Genomic DNA, 18,292 nt, shown 5'->3' on the forward strand with positions numbered 1-18,292 from the left:
AGCAAAACAGCCAGAGGCGTCGCCTATAAAACGGAAGAGGCAAGTATACATCCGGTTCCCAAAATAATTAGAAGCTATTTAATAATAATAATAATCATCATCATCATCATCATCATCTTCATGTCAAATGTAGTCCAATGTAAAAAACGGGAACCAAAAGGGCAAAACAAAAACAACAGCAATATTTTTTAGTAAAGTAAAATTACAATAGTAATACATATAGGAAGTACACATCTTGGTATTTTAGATCTCCCCTTGTAAAATAGTAACTCGTCCACTCATCAGGAATGCATAAATCATTTCCAAAACAATTTTCTATTTTCCAAAACTGAGATATCTTGTATCTCAATAGTAGTTATTTGTATACTTTTAAAAAGCATCTAAGTCAATTGTAAATCTATTTGGTATACGACTGTATTGAAGCTAATATTCCGAAAAAATATAACGTAAGTAGTGCTCTTGTTTACGCTTGGGAACCAAAACGGAAATTCAAATAAACATCAAGAATAGCATAATTTCTTAAATAATTTTCCATTGTCAATCATCATGGGACATAATTTATTAATTCTAATAATAATTCGGTTATTGTGTTTATTCTTAAACTTTAAAACGCGTCCATGGCAAATGTAAACGATATGGTACGGTTTACACTTTTATTCCGAAAAAGAAAACACATACCGGAAGTAGTTCTATTGTTTACCCTTGGGAACTTCTCCCAGCTCCAAAATTCGCAAGCAAAGTAATTTCAATAGCATTGGCACAACATTGGCCTATTGTCTGTTAACGTCGTTTGCGAAATTAAATTGTTTTCCTGCTACGACAATGGAGTCCCGTGATGCAGGTACATTCATTCTGTTCTGGTGAAATATCCCATGTTTTACTGTAGTTCCAATGAATAGTTCATGTTAGCCTTCGGCGTCAGCTAACATAATGTAGCCGAAAGCAACTACATTATTTGCCAATGTAACTCGCATGCGACCAGCAGTACCGAGATGGCGTAATAATTAGCCCCGTTATCGTTCGTAATTTAGGAATTTTAAGTCGAGCCTCGAGATTCAGCAACCAAAACGGGGGACGTCGTTGCTTACGAATCCGCGATGAAATCGAAAGATTACGATTATAATAACATAGCACAATTTGTCTGATGTGTACTTATACATTTACTAACTAATTTAACAGTGTGAATCTAAAATGTATGATTACCCATAAATACCAGCATACGAATAAAAACATAAACAACCACTAGGGAGTAATGAATGCCTACTTTTGATGATGGACTGGCTAGTTTGTTGTGATATTCAACTGGAGAAATGCAACCTTACGAAAAAAGTATGTTGGAAAGTCTGTAAAAGATTCACAATCCTGCTTGTCTCTCCTCTGATGTTCCTTTAGGGAGAGGAGGATGGAAAATCAAGGATCTACAGAAACAGAAGATGAACATGAATATTATCCGCCAAGAGCAACTGATAGCTGAGAAAAAGAAGGAAATTGAGGCCAAATTGGCAGAGCAAGCCAAGATTAATGCACAAACCCCAAACAAATGTCTGCCTTCAAGGTAATAATAAAATTATCATGTAAATATTCACCTTTAACAAACTGCAACTATTATGATTTTCAGTTATATCAACGCCAAGTGTTGCATATCTGTTCCGTTGTACTGTTTGTAAATGATTAATTTCACATCCTGTGATCCCTCTAGTTCTCCCCCTATGCAAGGAACCTCCTCCTCCAACAAGTTTTTAAACGATGGCAGCTTCTTACAGCAGTTCATGATGATGCAGAAGCAGAAACCTAACAGTGTTTCTGGTTAGTACCTATATTATAAATGTTTTAAGTTGACGATTTTGGGTGGGTTGGTTTTTGTTATTCGTATAATTGAGAATAATTTCTTTATGATCCTGCATGGTATTGCTGCTCAGTTTAGATATTTATTCTTTCCATAAGGTTATAGAAAATGTCAGCCTTATTCTCCAGTGAACTGTTTCATTGTGTTCACTGTAAGGGCTGCAACGATTAATTGGATAATTTGAAAATTTTTCCACGTGGACTAATGTTACTGCAGATGTACACACCACCCTGTGTAGAAATAAGTTAGTATGATGGCGGTAACCCAGGAGGAAAGAGTCCGTAGAAGACAGAGAATGTTCAAAGTTTGGGATCATTTCACACTTAAAAAAGAGGACTGAGTGCATTGTGTCTACTGCAAAGCGGAATTACAGTAACTTAACATACCACAACAGCACATCTACGATCGCCAACACAATGTAACATAAACGTAACGTCTTTAGTTAATTTAATACTGTTTACCACCGATAGTTACAAGGTATTGTAATGCACCCTCAAGTCATGGAGGATGGACACAACTGCCGAGGCACTTTTCAGTCACTTTTGAACAAATTCTATCAAAATAAACACACGATAAACATTCATACGCAATGGCCCAACTGATGCCCAGCCTAGCTGAAAATTAGCCAGTTAACAGCCAGCCACTAACCTGAGCTCACAAAAGCCGACTCTTTCATTTGCTGATGCCCACGTCACTCACCAGGACAGGCCCTGGCTTTTAAAGACAAACACAATCAAAGCCACAGATAAGGGGCAACTGATACAAATACATTGCAACTGGCAGCTCGAGCACACTTGGAGTGGCCACTCAATTAATTTTAGGAGGAAAAAAAACATTATTTTTTTATTTTAAACATGGTAGAGGAAAGTGGCCAGCGCCCACATTCAGAGTGGCGCCTAGATTAATTTTAGGGGGGAAAACAAAATAATAAAAAAAATACATTTGGTTTTATATTTTCAAACGTGGTAGAGGAAGAATGTGGCCAGCGCCCACACTCAGAGTTGCCTCTAGATGAATTCATAAAAAGTTAAGTTTACTCTCCCGTAACAGAGCAGTTTTAAGTTGCAATAATATCATTCACCACTAGATAGCAGACATCACTTACTGCACCGCAATATCTTCTCCGTCATAAAAGAAGAGTGGTGAAGCCATGATGAAAATGAGCAGGAAGAGAAGCTAATGACACAATGGCAAAAAGCTGCAGTAAGAGAAAACTATACCAAGAAATCCCATGTGGGATTTGGCAGGTGATGCAAAGCTTTGCACATGTTTTCCTGAGATGAGTGGGTGTGTAGCAACCACGAAATGGGCAGACACCTGAATAATTAGTAATTTGCTGCGTCGCAAACGCACGGAAATCTGATCCAGTCGTTTTGCAAGCCTTATGCTGTTAATTGTCTTTTGCATTCAATCGACAAACCGCGTAGATGTAGAATTTAAGCCACGTCACACACTAACACCCTGCTTTACTTTTTTTGTTTTATTAATTTACATTTTTGAATTCATGTTTTCTCTAGGTTCCCCCAGTGACACCAAAAGTCCATCGTTATCGTCAGGAGGAAACGCATTGCAAAAAAAAACAATTTTCGTCGGCAAGCGGCCTGGCGTCAGCAGTATGCTTAGCCAGTTCAAGAGCTATTCACAGTCGAAGAAGAGTCCAGTCCTCAGCCAGAGGCCAAGTGTGTTTTGTTCCCCAGATGACGAGGATGAGGAGGAAGAGATTGATTTCACAGAACTCTTAAATATGAAAGGTAAATGAAGGCCTCTGTGTTTTTCAGTGTAGCCCTGGACAACAAAATGGCTTGGACATTTCGGTTCATCCACCGCCTGGTCCGAGTGCACACTTGGCTTACGACTGACATTTTGTCACAGGTGACCTAAGAGTAAATGTACTGATAGCCTGCTTAAAGTTTCTCCCCCAGAGGACCCAGACACCAGACTCATTATCAACAAGATGGCCTCTTTTGTGGCGGAGGGGGGACCCGACCTGGAGAGGAGGGCCAAGGATGACTACAAGGACGATCCTGTTTTCTCGTAAGTCCGAAGGACAACTTTGCTCCTCTAGGTTTATTGAACTCATAAAATATTTTAATCCCCTGTGTTTTCAACCTTTTTAGATTTTTGTATAATAGAAACAGTATGGAGTATCTCTACTACAAAAAGAAGGTTGCGCAATTGAGAAAGAATGCTCCAACGCCTGAAAACACGTCCATTAATGGTAAGGTGATATCTTCTGTCAGCCCTGATTTCTTCATATTAGAAACAGACATATACTCTTGGAAGGGGTACATCATATTGCATTGTCATTTGCCATAACATTGATGTTATCATATTTAAGCTTAACAACAAGTTTGGTCTTGAACTGATAAATTATCATTACTATCATACACAATGCTCTTCATTACACCAGGTTTTTTTTTTACACTTCAGGGGTGCCTCGACTTACAACCTACCTGACTTATAGGTTTTTTTAGTTACCAGCTGTTGCCCAGTAGGTTTGTGTGTGTGTGTGTTGTTTTGAGTTACAAGCAAAATTTTGAGTTAATTAACAATTAACGTAACCACATGACTGACTGAAGTCTTCTAGCTTAATTCCAACACACAATGCAAAACGCCGTAGACAGGCTAACAAAACTACCATCTATGTTGCGGTAGTTATAACCCGATAAACAACAGATATTTGAACATAAAAAGTGCAATAACACATGTAGAGAGACAATATAACAATACTCACAGATCCACACACATACATATGTATGTATGTATGTATGTATATATATATATATATATATATATATATGTATGTATGTGTGTGTATGTATATATATATATATATATATATATATATATATATATATATATATGCACATACATACATACACACACAGTGGGTACGGAAAGTATTCAGACCCTCTTAAATTGTTCACTCTTTTTTTATATTGCAGCCATTTGCTAAAATCATTTAAATTCATTTTTTCTTCATTAATGTACACACAGCACCCCATACTGACAGAAAAACGAAACATAATTGTTGAAATTTTTGCAGATTTATTAAAAAAAAAAAAAATGAAATATCACACAGCCATAAGTATTCAGACACTTTGCTCAGTATGTAGTAGAAGCACCCTTTTGAGCTAATACAGCCATGAGTCTTTTTGGGAATGATGCAACAAGTTTTTCACACCTGGATTTGGGGATAATCTGCCATTCCTCCGCCTGTTCTGTCAGGTTGGCTGGTGAACGCTGGTGGACAGCCATTTTCAGGTCTCTCCAGAGATACTCAATCTGGTTTAACTCAGGGCCATTCAAGAACAGTCACAGAGTTGTTCTGAAGCCACTCCTACGTTATTTTAGCTGTGTGCTTAGGCTCATTGTCTTGTTGGAAGGTGAACCTTCGGCCCAGTCTGAGGTCTTGAGCACTTTGGAGAAGGTTTTCATCCAGGATATCCCTGTACTTGGCCACATTCATCTTTACTTCGATTGCAACTGGTCGTCTGGTCCCTGCAACTGAAAAACACCCCCACAGCATGATGCTGCCACCACCATGCTTCACCTTTGGGACTGTATTGGAAAGGTGATTAGCAGTGCCTGGTTTTCTCCACACATACCGCGTAGAATTAAGGCCAAAAAGTTCTATCTTTGTCTCATCAGACGAGAGAATCTTATTTCACACCATCTTGGAGTCCTTCAGGTGTTTTTTTGCAAACTCCATGCCGGCTTTCATGTGTCTTGCACTGAGTAGAGGCTTCCGTCAGGTCACTCTGCCATAAAGCCCAGACTGGCTGCAGTGATGGTTGACTTCCTAGAGCTTTCACCCATCTCCCGACTGCATCTCTGGAGCTCTGCCACAGTGATCTTTGGGTTCTTCTTGACCGCTCTCACCAAGGCTCTTCTCCCCCGATTGCTCAGTTTGGCCGGACGGCCAGCTCTAGGAAGGGTTCTGTTCGTCCCAAACGTCTTCCATTTCAGGATTATGGAGGCCACTGTGCTCTTACTGTCCAGTAGAATTTCTTTTGTAACCTTGGCTAGATCTGTGCCTTGCCACAATTCTCTCTCTGAGCTCTTCAGCCAGTTCCTTTGACCTCATGATTTTCATTTGCTCTGACATGCACTGTGAGCTGTAAGGTCTTATATAGACAGGGGTGTGGCTTTCCTCATCAATTCCAATCAGTATAATCAAACACAGCTGGACTCCAATGAAGGTGTATAACCATTTTAAGGATGATCAGAAGAAATGGACAGCACCCGAGTTAAATATATGAGTGTCACAGCAAAGGGTCTGAATACTTATGGCTGTGTGATATTTCAGTTTTTCTTTTTTAATATAGCTGCAAAAATTTCAACAATTCAAATTTTTTTCTGTCAATATTGGGTGCTGTGTGTACATTAATGAGGAAAAATTGAACTTCAATGATCTGCAATATAACAAAGAGTGAAACATTTTACGTGGGTCTGATACTTTGTGTGTGTGTGTGTGTGTGTATACTATTTGTCCTCTATTAAAAGTGACAAATATTACTGCAGTATTGTACTGTATTATACTGCCCCCGCACACAGCAGAAAGAGCAGCACAATACCCATGAAATTATCAGGATGCATAAAGTCTTTAATTTGTTACATTCTATTTAATAAAAATTCCATTAAAAAAAAAAAATTGGGGTGTTTTTAGGAGGTACTGACACAGATTAATAGCATTTCCTTTCATTTCAACGCAGAAATGTGATTTGAGATGTGAGTGTTTTGCGTTAGTTAAGCACAGTCATGGAACAAATTAGACTCATATCTAGTGCTGTACTTGTACATTGCAGGTATTTGTAAACCTTTTTCATTACTAGATTACGTGAAAAATTACACATTAATAAATTTTCATTAAAAACATTGTTTTGATTCTGTTTTTTATCTTAGTAGTGTCCATGGTACCTACCTCCCCAGAATCAAAACTCAATATTTACCATTTTACATCATCCTCCATGAATAAGAAATAGCCTATGGACAGACAAACCAAACATTTCCCAGCCCCCACCCTCCTTCATTTTGTTTAATGAAGCATATTTGTCATTATTTTTTCATTCAATTATAATGTAATTTTCTAAACACCATTGTAAACTAGTAATTTTAGACATGATAAGCATGTACATGTATAAATCTCACAAATTGTGGGTCAATATAAGGTATTTATTGTCATTGTAACAATAAGTGTTTCAACAACTCAATTACCCATTCACCAGTGCTGTCCTCGTTGCTCCTCCTTCCTCTTTTTTTATCCCCCATTAGCTCTAGACTGGTGTGATGTATGATGCCATTTGAGTATGGTACAGTAGTTGAGTGTCATTTGAGCCCCAGTACTGATAGACTTCTTAAAGTCTCCCCCTCAGTGGATGCGGAAACCCAGGAAGTGGCCGAGCAGCTGGCCAAGTTTGTGGCTGAGGGTGGCCCAGAGGTGGAAAGCATCGCTATCGAGCGTAACCGCCACAACCCTACCTTCAGGTCAGTTTCTTTAAAATCACCGTTTACTTGGACTCATTTGTTTATTTGTCTTTAACCCAGCATGCCTTTTTAATCCCGCCAGTTTTTTATTTGATCACCAACACCCAGCCAACCGTTACTACAAAGACAAGCTACAAGAGTATCGTGCTGCCACTTCACAGACTTCCTCACCTCCAGCAGCAGAGTCCAGGGCAGAGCTGCAGAGACAAGCTGTTCTACCACAACCGCAGATTTCGTTCTCCCCGGCATTTCAGTCACCCAGTCAGGTGGAAGATACACCGCCTGTCAAACGCAAGAAGAAGAGTAGATGGGGGTCTGCAAATGACAAAGTGGAGCTTCCCATTCCTTCTATTGTCATCCCTGAAGAAATTAACGTAACAGACCCAAACTTGCCATCACTCTCTGGTACTTGCCATGCATGTACAGTATGTAGCACAAACTCTTCTTATATCCAAGTTTTTCCTAAATATGGTGGATCTTAGGTTTTTGTGATTTATCCGTTCCCAAAAAATTAAAAACTGAATCGTAAAAAAAACTGGCAATATCTCCCGTAAGAAATAATGCAAATCCTACAACCCCAATTCCAATGAAGTTGGGACGTTGTGTTAAACATAAATAAAAACAGAATACAATGATTTGCAAATAATGTTCAACCTATATTTAATTGAATACACTACAAAGACAAGATATTTAATTTTCAAACTGATAAACATTATTGTTTTTAGCAAATAATCATTAACTTAGAATTTTATGGCTGCAACGCGTTCTAAAAAAGCTGGGACAGGTGGCAAAAAAGAAAAGAGGAATGCTCATCAAACACCTGTTTTGAACATCCCACAGGTGAGCTGGCTAATTGGGAACAGGTGGGTGCCATGATTGGGTATAAAAGTAGCTTCCCTGAATTGCTCAGTCATTCACAACCAAAGATGGGGTGAAGTTCAGCTCTTTGTGAGCAAGTGCATGAGAAAATAGTCGAACAGATTAAGGACAATGTTCCTCAACGTAAAAAAAAAAAAAAAGCAAAAGCCATTTATCAACAACACCCGGAAACGCCGCCGGCTTCTCTGGGCCCGAGCTCATCTAGATGGACTGATGCAAAGTGAAAAAGTGTTCCGTGATCCGACGAGTCCACATTTCAAATTGTTTTTGGAAATTATGGACGTCGTGTCCTCCGGGCAAAAGAGGAAAAGAACCATCCGGACTGTTATGGACGCAAAGTTCAAAAGCCAGCATCTGTGATGGTATGGGGCTGTGTTAGTGCCAATGGCATGGGTAACTTACACATCTGTGAAGGCACCATTAATGCTGAAAGGTACATACAGGTTTTGGAGAAACATGCTGCCCTCCAAGCAATGTCTTTTTCATGGACGCCCCTGCTTATTTCAGCAAGACAATGCCAAACCACATTCTGCACGTGTTACAACAGCGTGGCTTCGTAGTAAAAGAGTGCGGGTACTTGACTGGCCTGCCTGCAGTCCAGACCTGTCTCCCATTGAAAATGTGTGGCACATTATGAAGCGTAAAATACGACAACGGAGACCCTGGACTGTTGAACAGCTGAAGCTGTACATCAAGCAAGAATCGGAAAGAATTCCACGTACAAAGCTTCAAAAATTTGTGTCCTCAGTTCCCAAATGTTTATTGAATGTTGTTAAAAGAAAAGGTGATGTAACACAGTGGTAAACATGACCCTGTCCCACCTTTTTGGAATGTGTTGCAGCCATAAAATTCAAAGATAATGATTATTTGCTAAAAACAATAAAATGTATCAGTTTGAACATTAAATATCTTGTCTTTGCAATGTATTCAATTAAATATCGGTTGAACATGATTTGCAAATCATTGTATTCTGTTTTTATTTGTTTAACGCAATGTTCCAACTTCATTGGAATTGGGGTTGTATTAATTTGTTCCACACTCCCTAAAATATTAACAAAAACAAAGAATAAACAATAAGAGAGAATAACTATAGTTATACAGAAAATAATGTTAAATAAATATAAATGACTCATGAAAGAGATAAACTTGCTGTACAACCTGGCGAGATCGGCCACACATTTTATTTTTGTTCTTGCGGTGAGTTCTTTATTGAATTCTGTCTTCAGAGATGTCCCGATCCAATCACGTAATTTTCAGATGATCGGTTTCGGCTGACAAAGATGAGCTTTTTTAAAAATATATATTTTATTTTATTTATATTAAAAATATAATGTTTATTTTTTTATTTTAACCCCTCCTTGGGCCGTCACCTTGTAGTGGTGGAGGGGTTTGTGTGTCCCAGTGATCCTAGGAGGTAAGTTGTCTGGGGCATTATGCCCCTGGCAGGGTCGCCCATGACAAACAGGTCCTAGGTGAGGGACCCGACAAAGCACGGCTCAAAGACCTCTAATGATGACGACAAACAATGGACTTCGTTTTCCCTTGCCCGGACGCGGGTCACCGGGATCCCCCACTGGAGCCAGGCCTGGTGGTGGGGCTCGAAGGCGAGCCGCCTGGTGGCCGGGCCTGCACCCACGGGGCCCAGCCGGGCACAGCCCGAAAGGGTAACCTGGGTCCCCCTTCCCATGGGCTCACCACCTGTGGGAGGGGCCATAGGGGTCGGGTGCAGTGTGAGCTGGGCGGTGGCCGAAGGCGGGGACCTTGGCGATCCGATCCCCGGTTACAGAAGCTGGCTCTCGGGATATGGAATGTCACCTCTCTGGCAGGGAAGGAGCCCGAGCTGGTGTGGTCGAGAAGTTCCGACTAGCTATAGTCGGACTCGCCTCCACACACAGCTTGGGCTCTGGTACCAGTACTCTCAAGAGGGGTTGGACTCTCTTCCACTCTGGAGTTGCCCACGGTGAGAGGCGCAGAGCAGGTGTGGGTATACTTCTTGCCCCCCGGCTTGGCGCCTGTACGTAGGGGTTCACCCCGGTGGACGAGAGGGTAGCCTCCCTCCGCCTTCGGGTGGGGGGACGGGTCCTGACTGTTGTTTGTGCCTATGCACCAAACACCAGTTCAGAGTACCCACCCTTTTTGGAGTCCTTGGAGGGGGTGCTGGAGAGCGCTCCCGCTGGGGACTCTCTCATCCTGCTGGGGGACTTCAATGTTCACGTGGGCATTGACAGTAACACCTGGAAGGGCGTGATTGGGAGGACTTCTGTGCTCATCACGGATTGTCCATAACGAACACCATGTTCAAGCATAAGGGTGTCCACACGTGCACTTGGCACCAGGACACCCTAGGTCACAGTTCGATGATCGACTTTGTGGTCGTGTCATCGGACTTGCGGCCGCATGTCTTGGACACTCGGGTGAAGAGAGGGGCGGAGCTGTCAACTGATCACCACCTGGTGGTGAGTTGGCTCCGATGGTGGGGGAAGATGCCGGTCCGACGTGGCAGACCCAAACGTATTGTGAGGGTCTGCTGGGAACGTCTGGCAGAATCCCCTGTCAGAAGGAGTTTCAACTCCCACCACCGACAGAACTTTGCTCATCTTCCGGGAGAGGCGGGGGACATCGAGTCCGAGTGGACCATGTTCCGCGCCTCCATTGCTGAGGCGGCCGACTGGAGCTGTGGCCGTAAGGTGGTCGGTGTCTGTCGTGGCGGCAATCCCCGAACCCGTTGGTGGACACCTATCTCTGGGTTTGAGGCCAGGGCCCCGGGGGTGGATGAGATTCGCCTGGAGTTCCTAAAGGCACTGGATGTTGTGGGGCTGTCCTGATTGACATGCCTCTGCAACATCGCGTGGACATCGGGAACAGTGCCTCTGGATTGGCAGACTGGGGTGGTGGTCCCCCTTTTTAAGAAGGGGGACTGGAGGGTGTGTTCCAACTACAGGGAGATCACACTCCTCAGCCTCCCTGGTAAGGTCTATTCAGGGGTGCTGGAGAGGAGGGTCCGTCGGGAAGTCGAATCTCAGATTCAGGAGGAGCAGTGTGGTTTTCGTCCTGGGCGTGGAACAGTGGACCAGCTCCCTTTGTCACCGATTCTGTTCATAACTTTTATGGACAGAAGTTTTAGGCGCAGCCGAGGCGTAGAGGGGGTCCGGTTTGGTGGCCTCAGTATTGCATCTCTGTTTTTTGCAGATGATGTGGTTCTGTTGGCTTCATCAAGCCGTGACCTCCAACTCTCACTGGAGCAGTTCGCAGCCGAGTGTGAAGCGGCTGGGATGAGAATCAGCACCTCCAAATCTGAGACCATGGTCCTCAGTCGGAAAAGGGTGGCGTGCCCTCTCCAGGTCGGGGATGAGATCCTGCCCCAAGTGGAGGAGTTCAAGTAGGTTGGGGTCATGTTCACAAGTGAGGGAAGAATGGAACGGGAGATCGACAGGCGGATCGGTGCAGCGTCTGCAGTGATGCAGACTTTATATCGATCCGTTGTGGTAAAGAAGGAGCTAAGCCGAAAGGCGAGGCTCTCAATTTACCGGTCGATCTACGTTCCTACCCTCACCTATGGTCACGAGCTGTGGGTCGTGACCGAAAGAACAAGATCCCGGATACAAGCGGCCGAAATGAGTTTCCTCCGCAGGGTGTCCGGGCTCTCCCTTAGAGATAAGGTGAGAAGCTCGGTCATCCGGGAGGATCTCAGAGTAGAGTCGCTGCTCCTCAACATCGAGAGGAGCCAGATGAGGTGGCTGGGGCATCTGATTCGGATGCCTCCCGGACGCCTCCCTGGTGAGGTGTTCCGGGCACGTCCCACCGGGAGAAGACCCCAGGGACGACCGTGGACACGCTGGAGAGACTACGTCCTTCGGCTGGCCTGGGAACGCCTCGGGATCCCCCCGGAAGAGCTGGATGAAGTGGCTGGGGAGAGGGAAGTCTGGGCGTCCTTGCTAAAGCTACTGCCACCGCGACCTGACCCGGATAAGCGGTAGAAAATGGATGGATGGATGGATTTTATTTTAATTGTATTTTTTTATAACAGACCTGGCTTCATACAGAAGTCTGTGCTTCTGCTTTGTTGCCATAATGCTCTGTCGTGGGCGGCGTCTTTGTCCTCAAAGCTTGTGTTCGGAGAGGGAAAGTAATGGAATCAAACTGTCTTGCACATCTGTCTACATACAGCTCGTTAAAGAAAAAGAAGCACGGAGTGAGATGTGGAAACTTTTCACGTTTAACACTGATGCCAGTCAGGGCAAGCCATGTGATACTGCGAACTAATTCTGCAAAGCTGTACAGACCACAGGAGGAAAACAGTCTTGTGTCTTCTCCATTTCCATTTTTCTGAGATAATGCTCCCAGTTACCACTATATCACCTTTTTAAGTGATCGGGTTTTTTTATAGATTTTTACAGACACTTTAAATGTATGTGTTCAAATACATTTAAAAAAAGTGTTTTAAGAACTTTAACAGTGTTTAACACACGTGGGAGAGGTCTGACTTTTTTTTTTTTTTTAAGTCTTGATAGCGTGTGTTTTCGCCTATTGTGGGTGGGTCTGAAGTGTATTCCCTGCGATAAAGGTGGGTTCCTTGTATTCAATATTTTGGTTATGTCTCGTCTCTTTCAGCTCAAGATCTTCAAGGTCTTGGTTATAAGAAGGGGAAGCCTGCGGGTCTTGTTGGTGTCACTGAACTGTCTGAAGACCAGAAGAGACAGCTAAAAGAGCAACAAGAGGTACTTAGTTTTTCATACATACTAGCTGAGGGGGGGGAAAGCACTAACTCCAACTCCGCAAAGAAAAAGAAACATCACTCCTGTTATGTCCTTGACAGTGTTATTCTACCTTGTAGTGCATTTACATACTGTTAATTGGATGTTTTTTCTCCACACGTTGTAGATGCAAGAGATGTTTGACATCATCATGAAGCACAAGCGTGCAATGGCCGAGATGCAGATGATGTGGGAAAAGGCCATAAAAGACCATCAGCACGAGTATGACAGTGATGAAGAGGTGGACCAGGCGGCTGGCACCTGGGAGCATCGTCTCCGAAAAATGGAAATGGAGAAGACACGAGGTCAAGTTGACAATAATTAGGAGGCATTTTGAAAACCGGCATTTAATTTATATTACATTATGAATAATGTCGTTCCTTTGTTGTTCCGATTTCTTCAGAGTGGGCAGAATCTCTGACAGACATGGGCAAAGGGAAACACTTCATTGGAGACTTCCTCCCTCCTGAGGAGCTAGAGAAGTTTATGGAGACTTTTAAAGCACTCAAGGTCAACTCTTGTTGGAATTGTCTTTGGATAAACAAGGAAGAATGTTGCAGTTTTTATCTTTGTGTTACTTACAGTAATTAGGCACAGCTTCCCCAGCTAAAAAACATTTTAGTTTTCAATACTATAGTATTCCACTGCATCAGATTTTTAAAGAGGTATTATTTAATATTGGCAGCAGTGGGATAGTGGTTACTTGCAGGGCTGAAACGATTACTCAAATAATTTGTTTGCAAAAATTAAGTGGAAGCCAAATCTCTGCCTCAAAGCTTCGCAGTGATCATTTTTCCACAGTTGCTAATGTTACTGCAGACTCATCCACCACTCCATGCAGCGATAAGTTGGCACAATGGCAGCCATCCAGGAGGAAAGTGTTCCTAAGACAGTGCGAATGTACTACTGTGTGTGTGTGTGTGTTTGTTTTTGTGTGTATGATTTTTGGCATGGCGGCACGGTGGGCGACTGGTTAGAGCGTCTGCCTCACATTTCTGAAGACCGGGATTCAATCCCTGGCCCCGCCTGTGTGGAGTTTGCATGTTCTCCCCGTGCCTGCGTGGGTTTTCTCCGGGCAGTCCGGTTTCCTCCCACATCCCAAAAACATGCGTGGTAGGTTAATTGAAGACTCTAAATTGCCCATAGGTGTTAATGTGAGTGCGAATGGTTGTTCGTTTATATGTGCCCTGCGATTGGCTGGCAACCAGTTCAGGGTGTACCCCACCTCCTGCCCGATGATAGCTGGGATAGGCTCCAGCACTCCCGCGACCCTTGTGAGGATAAGCGGCTCTGAAAATGGATGGATGGCTGGATTTCTGGTATGATCGCGTGTCATAAAACCAGTTAATATATTTGTTCTCTTCTATTGTTTTTTATGCCTAGATTTTACAATATACTGCTACTTTTCTTTATTAAAAACTTTATTTTTGTTGTGTTTTGGGGGATACTTGAACATTTTCATTTTAATAGGGAAATGTATTTTGAAATACAAGTGTTTCGAGATAAGAACATGCTCACGGAACAAATTAAACCCATATCTCAAGGCACCACGGTGCCTGCACCTCACAGTTGTGCAGAGCAGTGATTTTCAACTGGTGGGTCGGGATCCAAATATGAGTCGCGGACAACTATTAAAAAAATGACATATTCCTATTCAGATTTTTTCGGTACAATGCAGAGGTTCAATAAGTTCCCATACGGAACACAGTGGACAAGTGACAAGAAATGTTACTTCTTAGTTCTCTAGCCACTAGTTTTCTCTGTGAACAAATGCAGTGCAGCTCAGCCTTTGGCTGGCAGACGTCATGGCAAGGAATATGCCTTTAGTGCTTGGCGGTACAGCAAACTCATTTGAAATGGCATTTTAAAATGTCATCTACATTAAAGTGGGTCGTGACTTTGCAACAACAGGAAAATGCAGGTCCCAGGGGGGACAGTAGTTGAGAACCACGAGTGTGGAGTTTGGATGTAATCCCCATGCTTTTGTGGGTTTTCTCCAGGTACTCTAACTTCCTCCACCATTTCAAAAATATGCATGTTAGAGTGTGGTATAGAAAATGGACAGCTATTATTTTGCGCCTCTTGTGCCTTTAGAGAAAGTTAACTACATTTTTCGTGTAAATCAAGGACATTTAACTTTTTTATATATATAACAAATGACCCTTAAAACCCTTCTAACAAGAGTGTTAAATTTGCTTATCTTTTGTCAATGCTTCTCATTTGTCCTTTTTGTCTTTCCCGTGAAGATAAAAAGAGCAACAATGGCATTAATGCACAGCTTCTACCCCCTTGCAGGAGGGGCGGGACCCAGATTACTCTGAATACAAAGAGTTTAAATTGACGGTGGAGAATCTCGGTTTCCGTATGCTGATGAAGATGGGCTGGAAGGAAGGTGAAGGCCTCGGCAGTGAGGGACAGGGCATCAGGGCTCCTGTCAACAAGTGCGTATACTTCTTTAGAATTGTGTATCCTTTTATCTCAACCATTTGATTTGTTGTATCAAGTTACATGACCGTGTCACACAGTACAGAAACCCAAGTATTGATTATGTCACAATCCATTTTATTATGTCCTACTGGGTAGATTACAATGAATTCATTGTGTGTGTGTGTGTGTGTGTGTGTGTGTGTGTGTGTGTGTGTGTGTGTGTGGATGGGGTGAGTTTTACAACAGTTGCGTAGTGGGAAAACCTTTACGCGACAAGGAAAAATTGTAAGCTACTTGGTTGGATAGTGTGATCGTTTATGCGTGTCTATTTTTCCCTCAACTCTCTCTTTGCTTTTTATGTCAAAGAATAGGACAAACATCATCTTAAGATACAGTGGCTCTTTTCAGGAAAGTTGATTTCTTTTGGTATTTTAAAATAACCCAATAAAGAACTAATGTTTGTGTTACAGTAAACAAAGAAGAAGCCACTGCCTTTTGTGAAGCTTTAATTTTATTTTTATTTTTTAATCCCTTTTACTGGTGCTTACAAAGACACTTTTTACATTATCTAATACTTTCTTGGCTCTGAGAAACTGACTTTAAAGTGGCTTTGTGACCCTTTGTAGGGGAACTACAGCCATGAATGGCGCAGGGTTCGGTGTCGACCGTCCAGCTGAGCTGTTAAAAAGCGATGATGAGTATGACGCTTTTAGAAAGAGGATGATGCTTGCCTACCGTTTTAGGCCTAATCCACTGGTAACCTAATGTCTTCTGATTTTTCTATACTATAACACCATGAATGTGTACCAACACCTGTAGGTACTCATCACTGAATGTAATCAAATGTTTTTGTTTTCACAGAATAATCCACGGAGACCATATTACTGACAGAAGACAGCTGTTTATGGAGAAGGGGGGAGGGGGGGGAAGCTGCCACTCAGCTCAGTTGTATAATTTTATTTTATTGCACAATTGAAATATTGACAGTGTGTGTGTGAGTAGGATAACAACTGTGATTCCCCCTAAATGTTAGATTTCATTCAGGTTTGAATATCCCAACTACTTCTGTATCACAATCAAATTACTGTTTCACCAGAAATAATTAAAGACCCACAGTACATGTATGTGTCTCCCACATTTATTCCATCTTCAGTGACGCTCCAGTTTCAAAGCCTTCCTTTTGTTTCCTCATTCTTGGCAGCTTTAATTACATTTTTCAATAAAACCATATTACTACAATCTGGAGTTGTCTGAGATTCCTGATAATATGTTTTTACTTTTATTAAGTAAGGACTAAGATGTTCAGTATGTTCAGGCATTTACCCATGTATGTTAACTATTATCAACAATATTAATGTCCCTGGTTCTGAACATGAGGGATTGCTGTTTGGAGGAGCCTCGTCGTGAGCAAGGTGACAGATAAGTGAAATCAGACCTTCACGATGCCATTCTCCAGGGGGCTTACTCGGGATAATTATAACTCTTGAAACCCCAGCCAAGCAAAAGTCACTCTCGAATTGGCGAAGGCATCAATAAGAGGCCACTTAAGCCTTACTGTCTAACGCTAACAAATGCTTCCCATAGTGCTGTGGAAAAAATAAACAAGCGTTCCCACTACACAGTGAATCTGTTTTCAAGTGATGAATGAAATCAGCGCGTATTTTGCAAATGAATGCTTTCCACCCGAGAGGAGATGTGCGCGTCCTGAATGTTTCCGACACAGCGATTATGTAGAAAACTGTTTTGTCCATGTATTTGTTTGTCGCTCCTTGACTTGGCAAACTTTGATTTGACGCAGTAACGCGCTCACTGACAGTGCGAGTTGACCTGAGTTTTGGGGGGTGGGGGGGAGGTAAACAAGATGGCGACAACCTGACTGGCAAGAGTAATACGAAGAGTCCGGAAAGAAAATAATTGATATGCAACTTGGTTTGAGTCACACTTTTGTTATTTCGAAAATGGACATATGAGAAGCAAATAAAAGCCTGCAACTGAGCAAAGATTCACGCGTGTTTTAGGTGAGTTTTTTTTTTCTTCCCCCCCACACCGGAGGAGTTGGCGATGAACTAGCTGTTAGCTTGCATTAGCTGGATTTATCTGGATGCTTGCTTCCCGGTGCCAATTGCTGCTGTTCTCGTGAGGGCATGATGTGGGTCTGCTCTGGTTTAGGATAAAGCTTGACACAACAACTCTTTTTCCCAACATCACCGGTAAATAAAAAGCGCTCGGCTTGACGTTTGTAAATGGCAGTGATGGCTAGCTAGAGCTGCATGTCACCGCTAGCTTCACTTGTGTGACGACGTTTTCACGCATCCCAAAATAACGCTCGCTTTTTGCACTTCTTAGGAATGTATTTGTTTGGAAAGTTTGTGGACGGGCTATGTTTCACGAATGCGTGCTGTGAAAGGAGCAGCATTGTTAAAAGTACAGTACGGCAAGCTAGTTCATTCAACCAGATGTGCTACGTTAGCATTCTGCCTAGCTCATAGTTGTACCTGAGCATATATTGTCACTGCGGCATCATATTAATTTTGCTTTCAATGCTCTAACTATAGTATATCATTATTACTATTATTCTTCGGAAACCAATTTTCTCACCAGCAATCCAAATAACGGTGCGTCCGATGTTATGATTGGCTCCCAATGGGGATAACTTTTTTTTGTCACTTGAGTTTTTAAGTTTTATGAACAACATTACAACGTACTAAAGATACAACACAAAACAAACAGAAGAAGAGTTCATAAGGCAACAAAAATCCTGGGTGTCAGCAGAGTATATTGCTTTTGTCTATTTGCTTTTCTCACTTTTTGTTTAGTTGTGGTCCTTGCATTAGTGTTAATTTTTCCCATCCGAAAGATTTATTCAATTGTGGCTATCCACTGGTCCTTTGGTGGAATA

At 42.3% G+C, this 18,292-nt stretch overlaps 2 protein-coding genes across 4 annotated transcripts in view; both read left to right on the forward strand.

Annotated features, from left to right (window-relative positions):
* The first annotated feature begins 698 nt into the window (after positions 1 to 698).
* On the forward strand, positions 699 to 16,517 carry sugp1 (SURP and G patch domain containing 1). Its single transcript, XM_061693820.1, has 14 exons — positions 699 to 841; positions 1,393 to 1,555; positions 1,700 to 1,806; positions 3,364 to 3,597; positions 3,757 to 3,880; positions 3,964 to 4,064; positions 7,210 to 7,333; positions 7,416 to 7,738; positions 12,824 to 12,930; positions 13,094 to 13,271; positions 13,370 to 13,476; positions 15,262 to 15,407; positions 16,020 to 16,149; positions 16,255 to 16,517. The coding sequence occupies exons 1-14, from the start codon at positions 823 to 825 to the stop codon at positions 16,279 to 16,281; spliced, it is 1,890 nt and encodes a 629-aa protein (XP_061549804.1). The 5' UTR covers positions 699 to 822; the 3' UTR covers positions 16,282 to 16,517.
* Positions 16,518 to 17,241: 724 nt separating this feature from the next.
* Positions 17,242 to 18,292, forward strand: part of stk11 (serine/threonine kinase 11) — a 28,681-nt gene continuing 27,630 nt past the window's right edge. For all 3 annotated transcript variants that reach the window (XM_061694562.1, XM_061694564.1, XM_061694563.1), the window contains exon 1: positions 17,242 to 17,411. The gene's annotated coding sequence lies outside the window, so the exon portion shown is untranslated. The remainder of the gene's footprint in view (positions 17,412 to 18,292) is intronic.

This window comes from Phycodurus eques, chromosome 13, assembly GCF_024500275.1.
Source record: "Phycodurus eques isolate BA_2022a chromosome 13, UOR_Pequ_1.1, whole genome shotgun sequence".
Lineage (NCBI taxonomy): Eukaryota > Metazoa > Chordata > Actinopteri > Syngnathiformes > Syngnathidae > Phycodurus > Phycodurus eques.

Excerpts from the sequence above, each read along its gene's own strand:
- sugp1 (XM_061693820.1), top strand. Across the intron at positions 3,881-3,963 it reads AAGGACGATCCTGTTTTCTC|ATTTTTGTATAATAGAAACA; the intron begins GTAAGTCCGAAG and ends CAACCTTTTTAG. Across the intron at positions 16,150-16,254 it reads GTTTTAGGCCTAATCCACTG|AATAATCCACGGAGACCATA; the intron begins GTAACCTAATGT and ends TTGTTTTCACAG.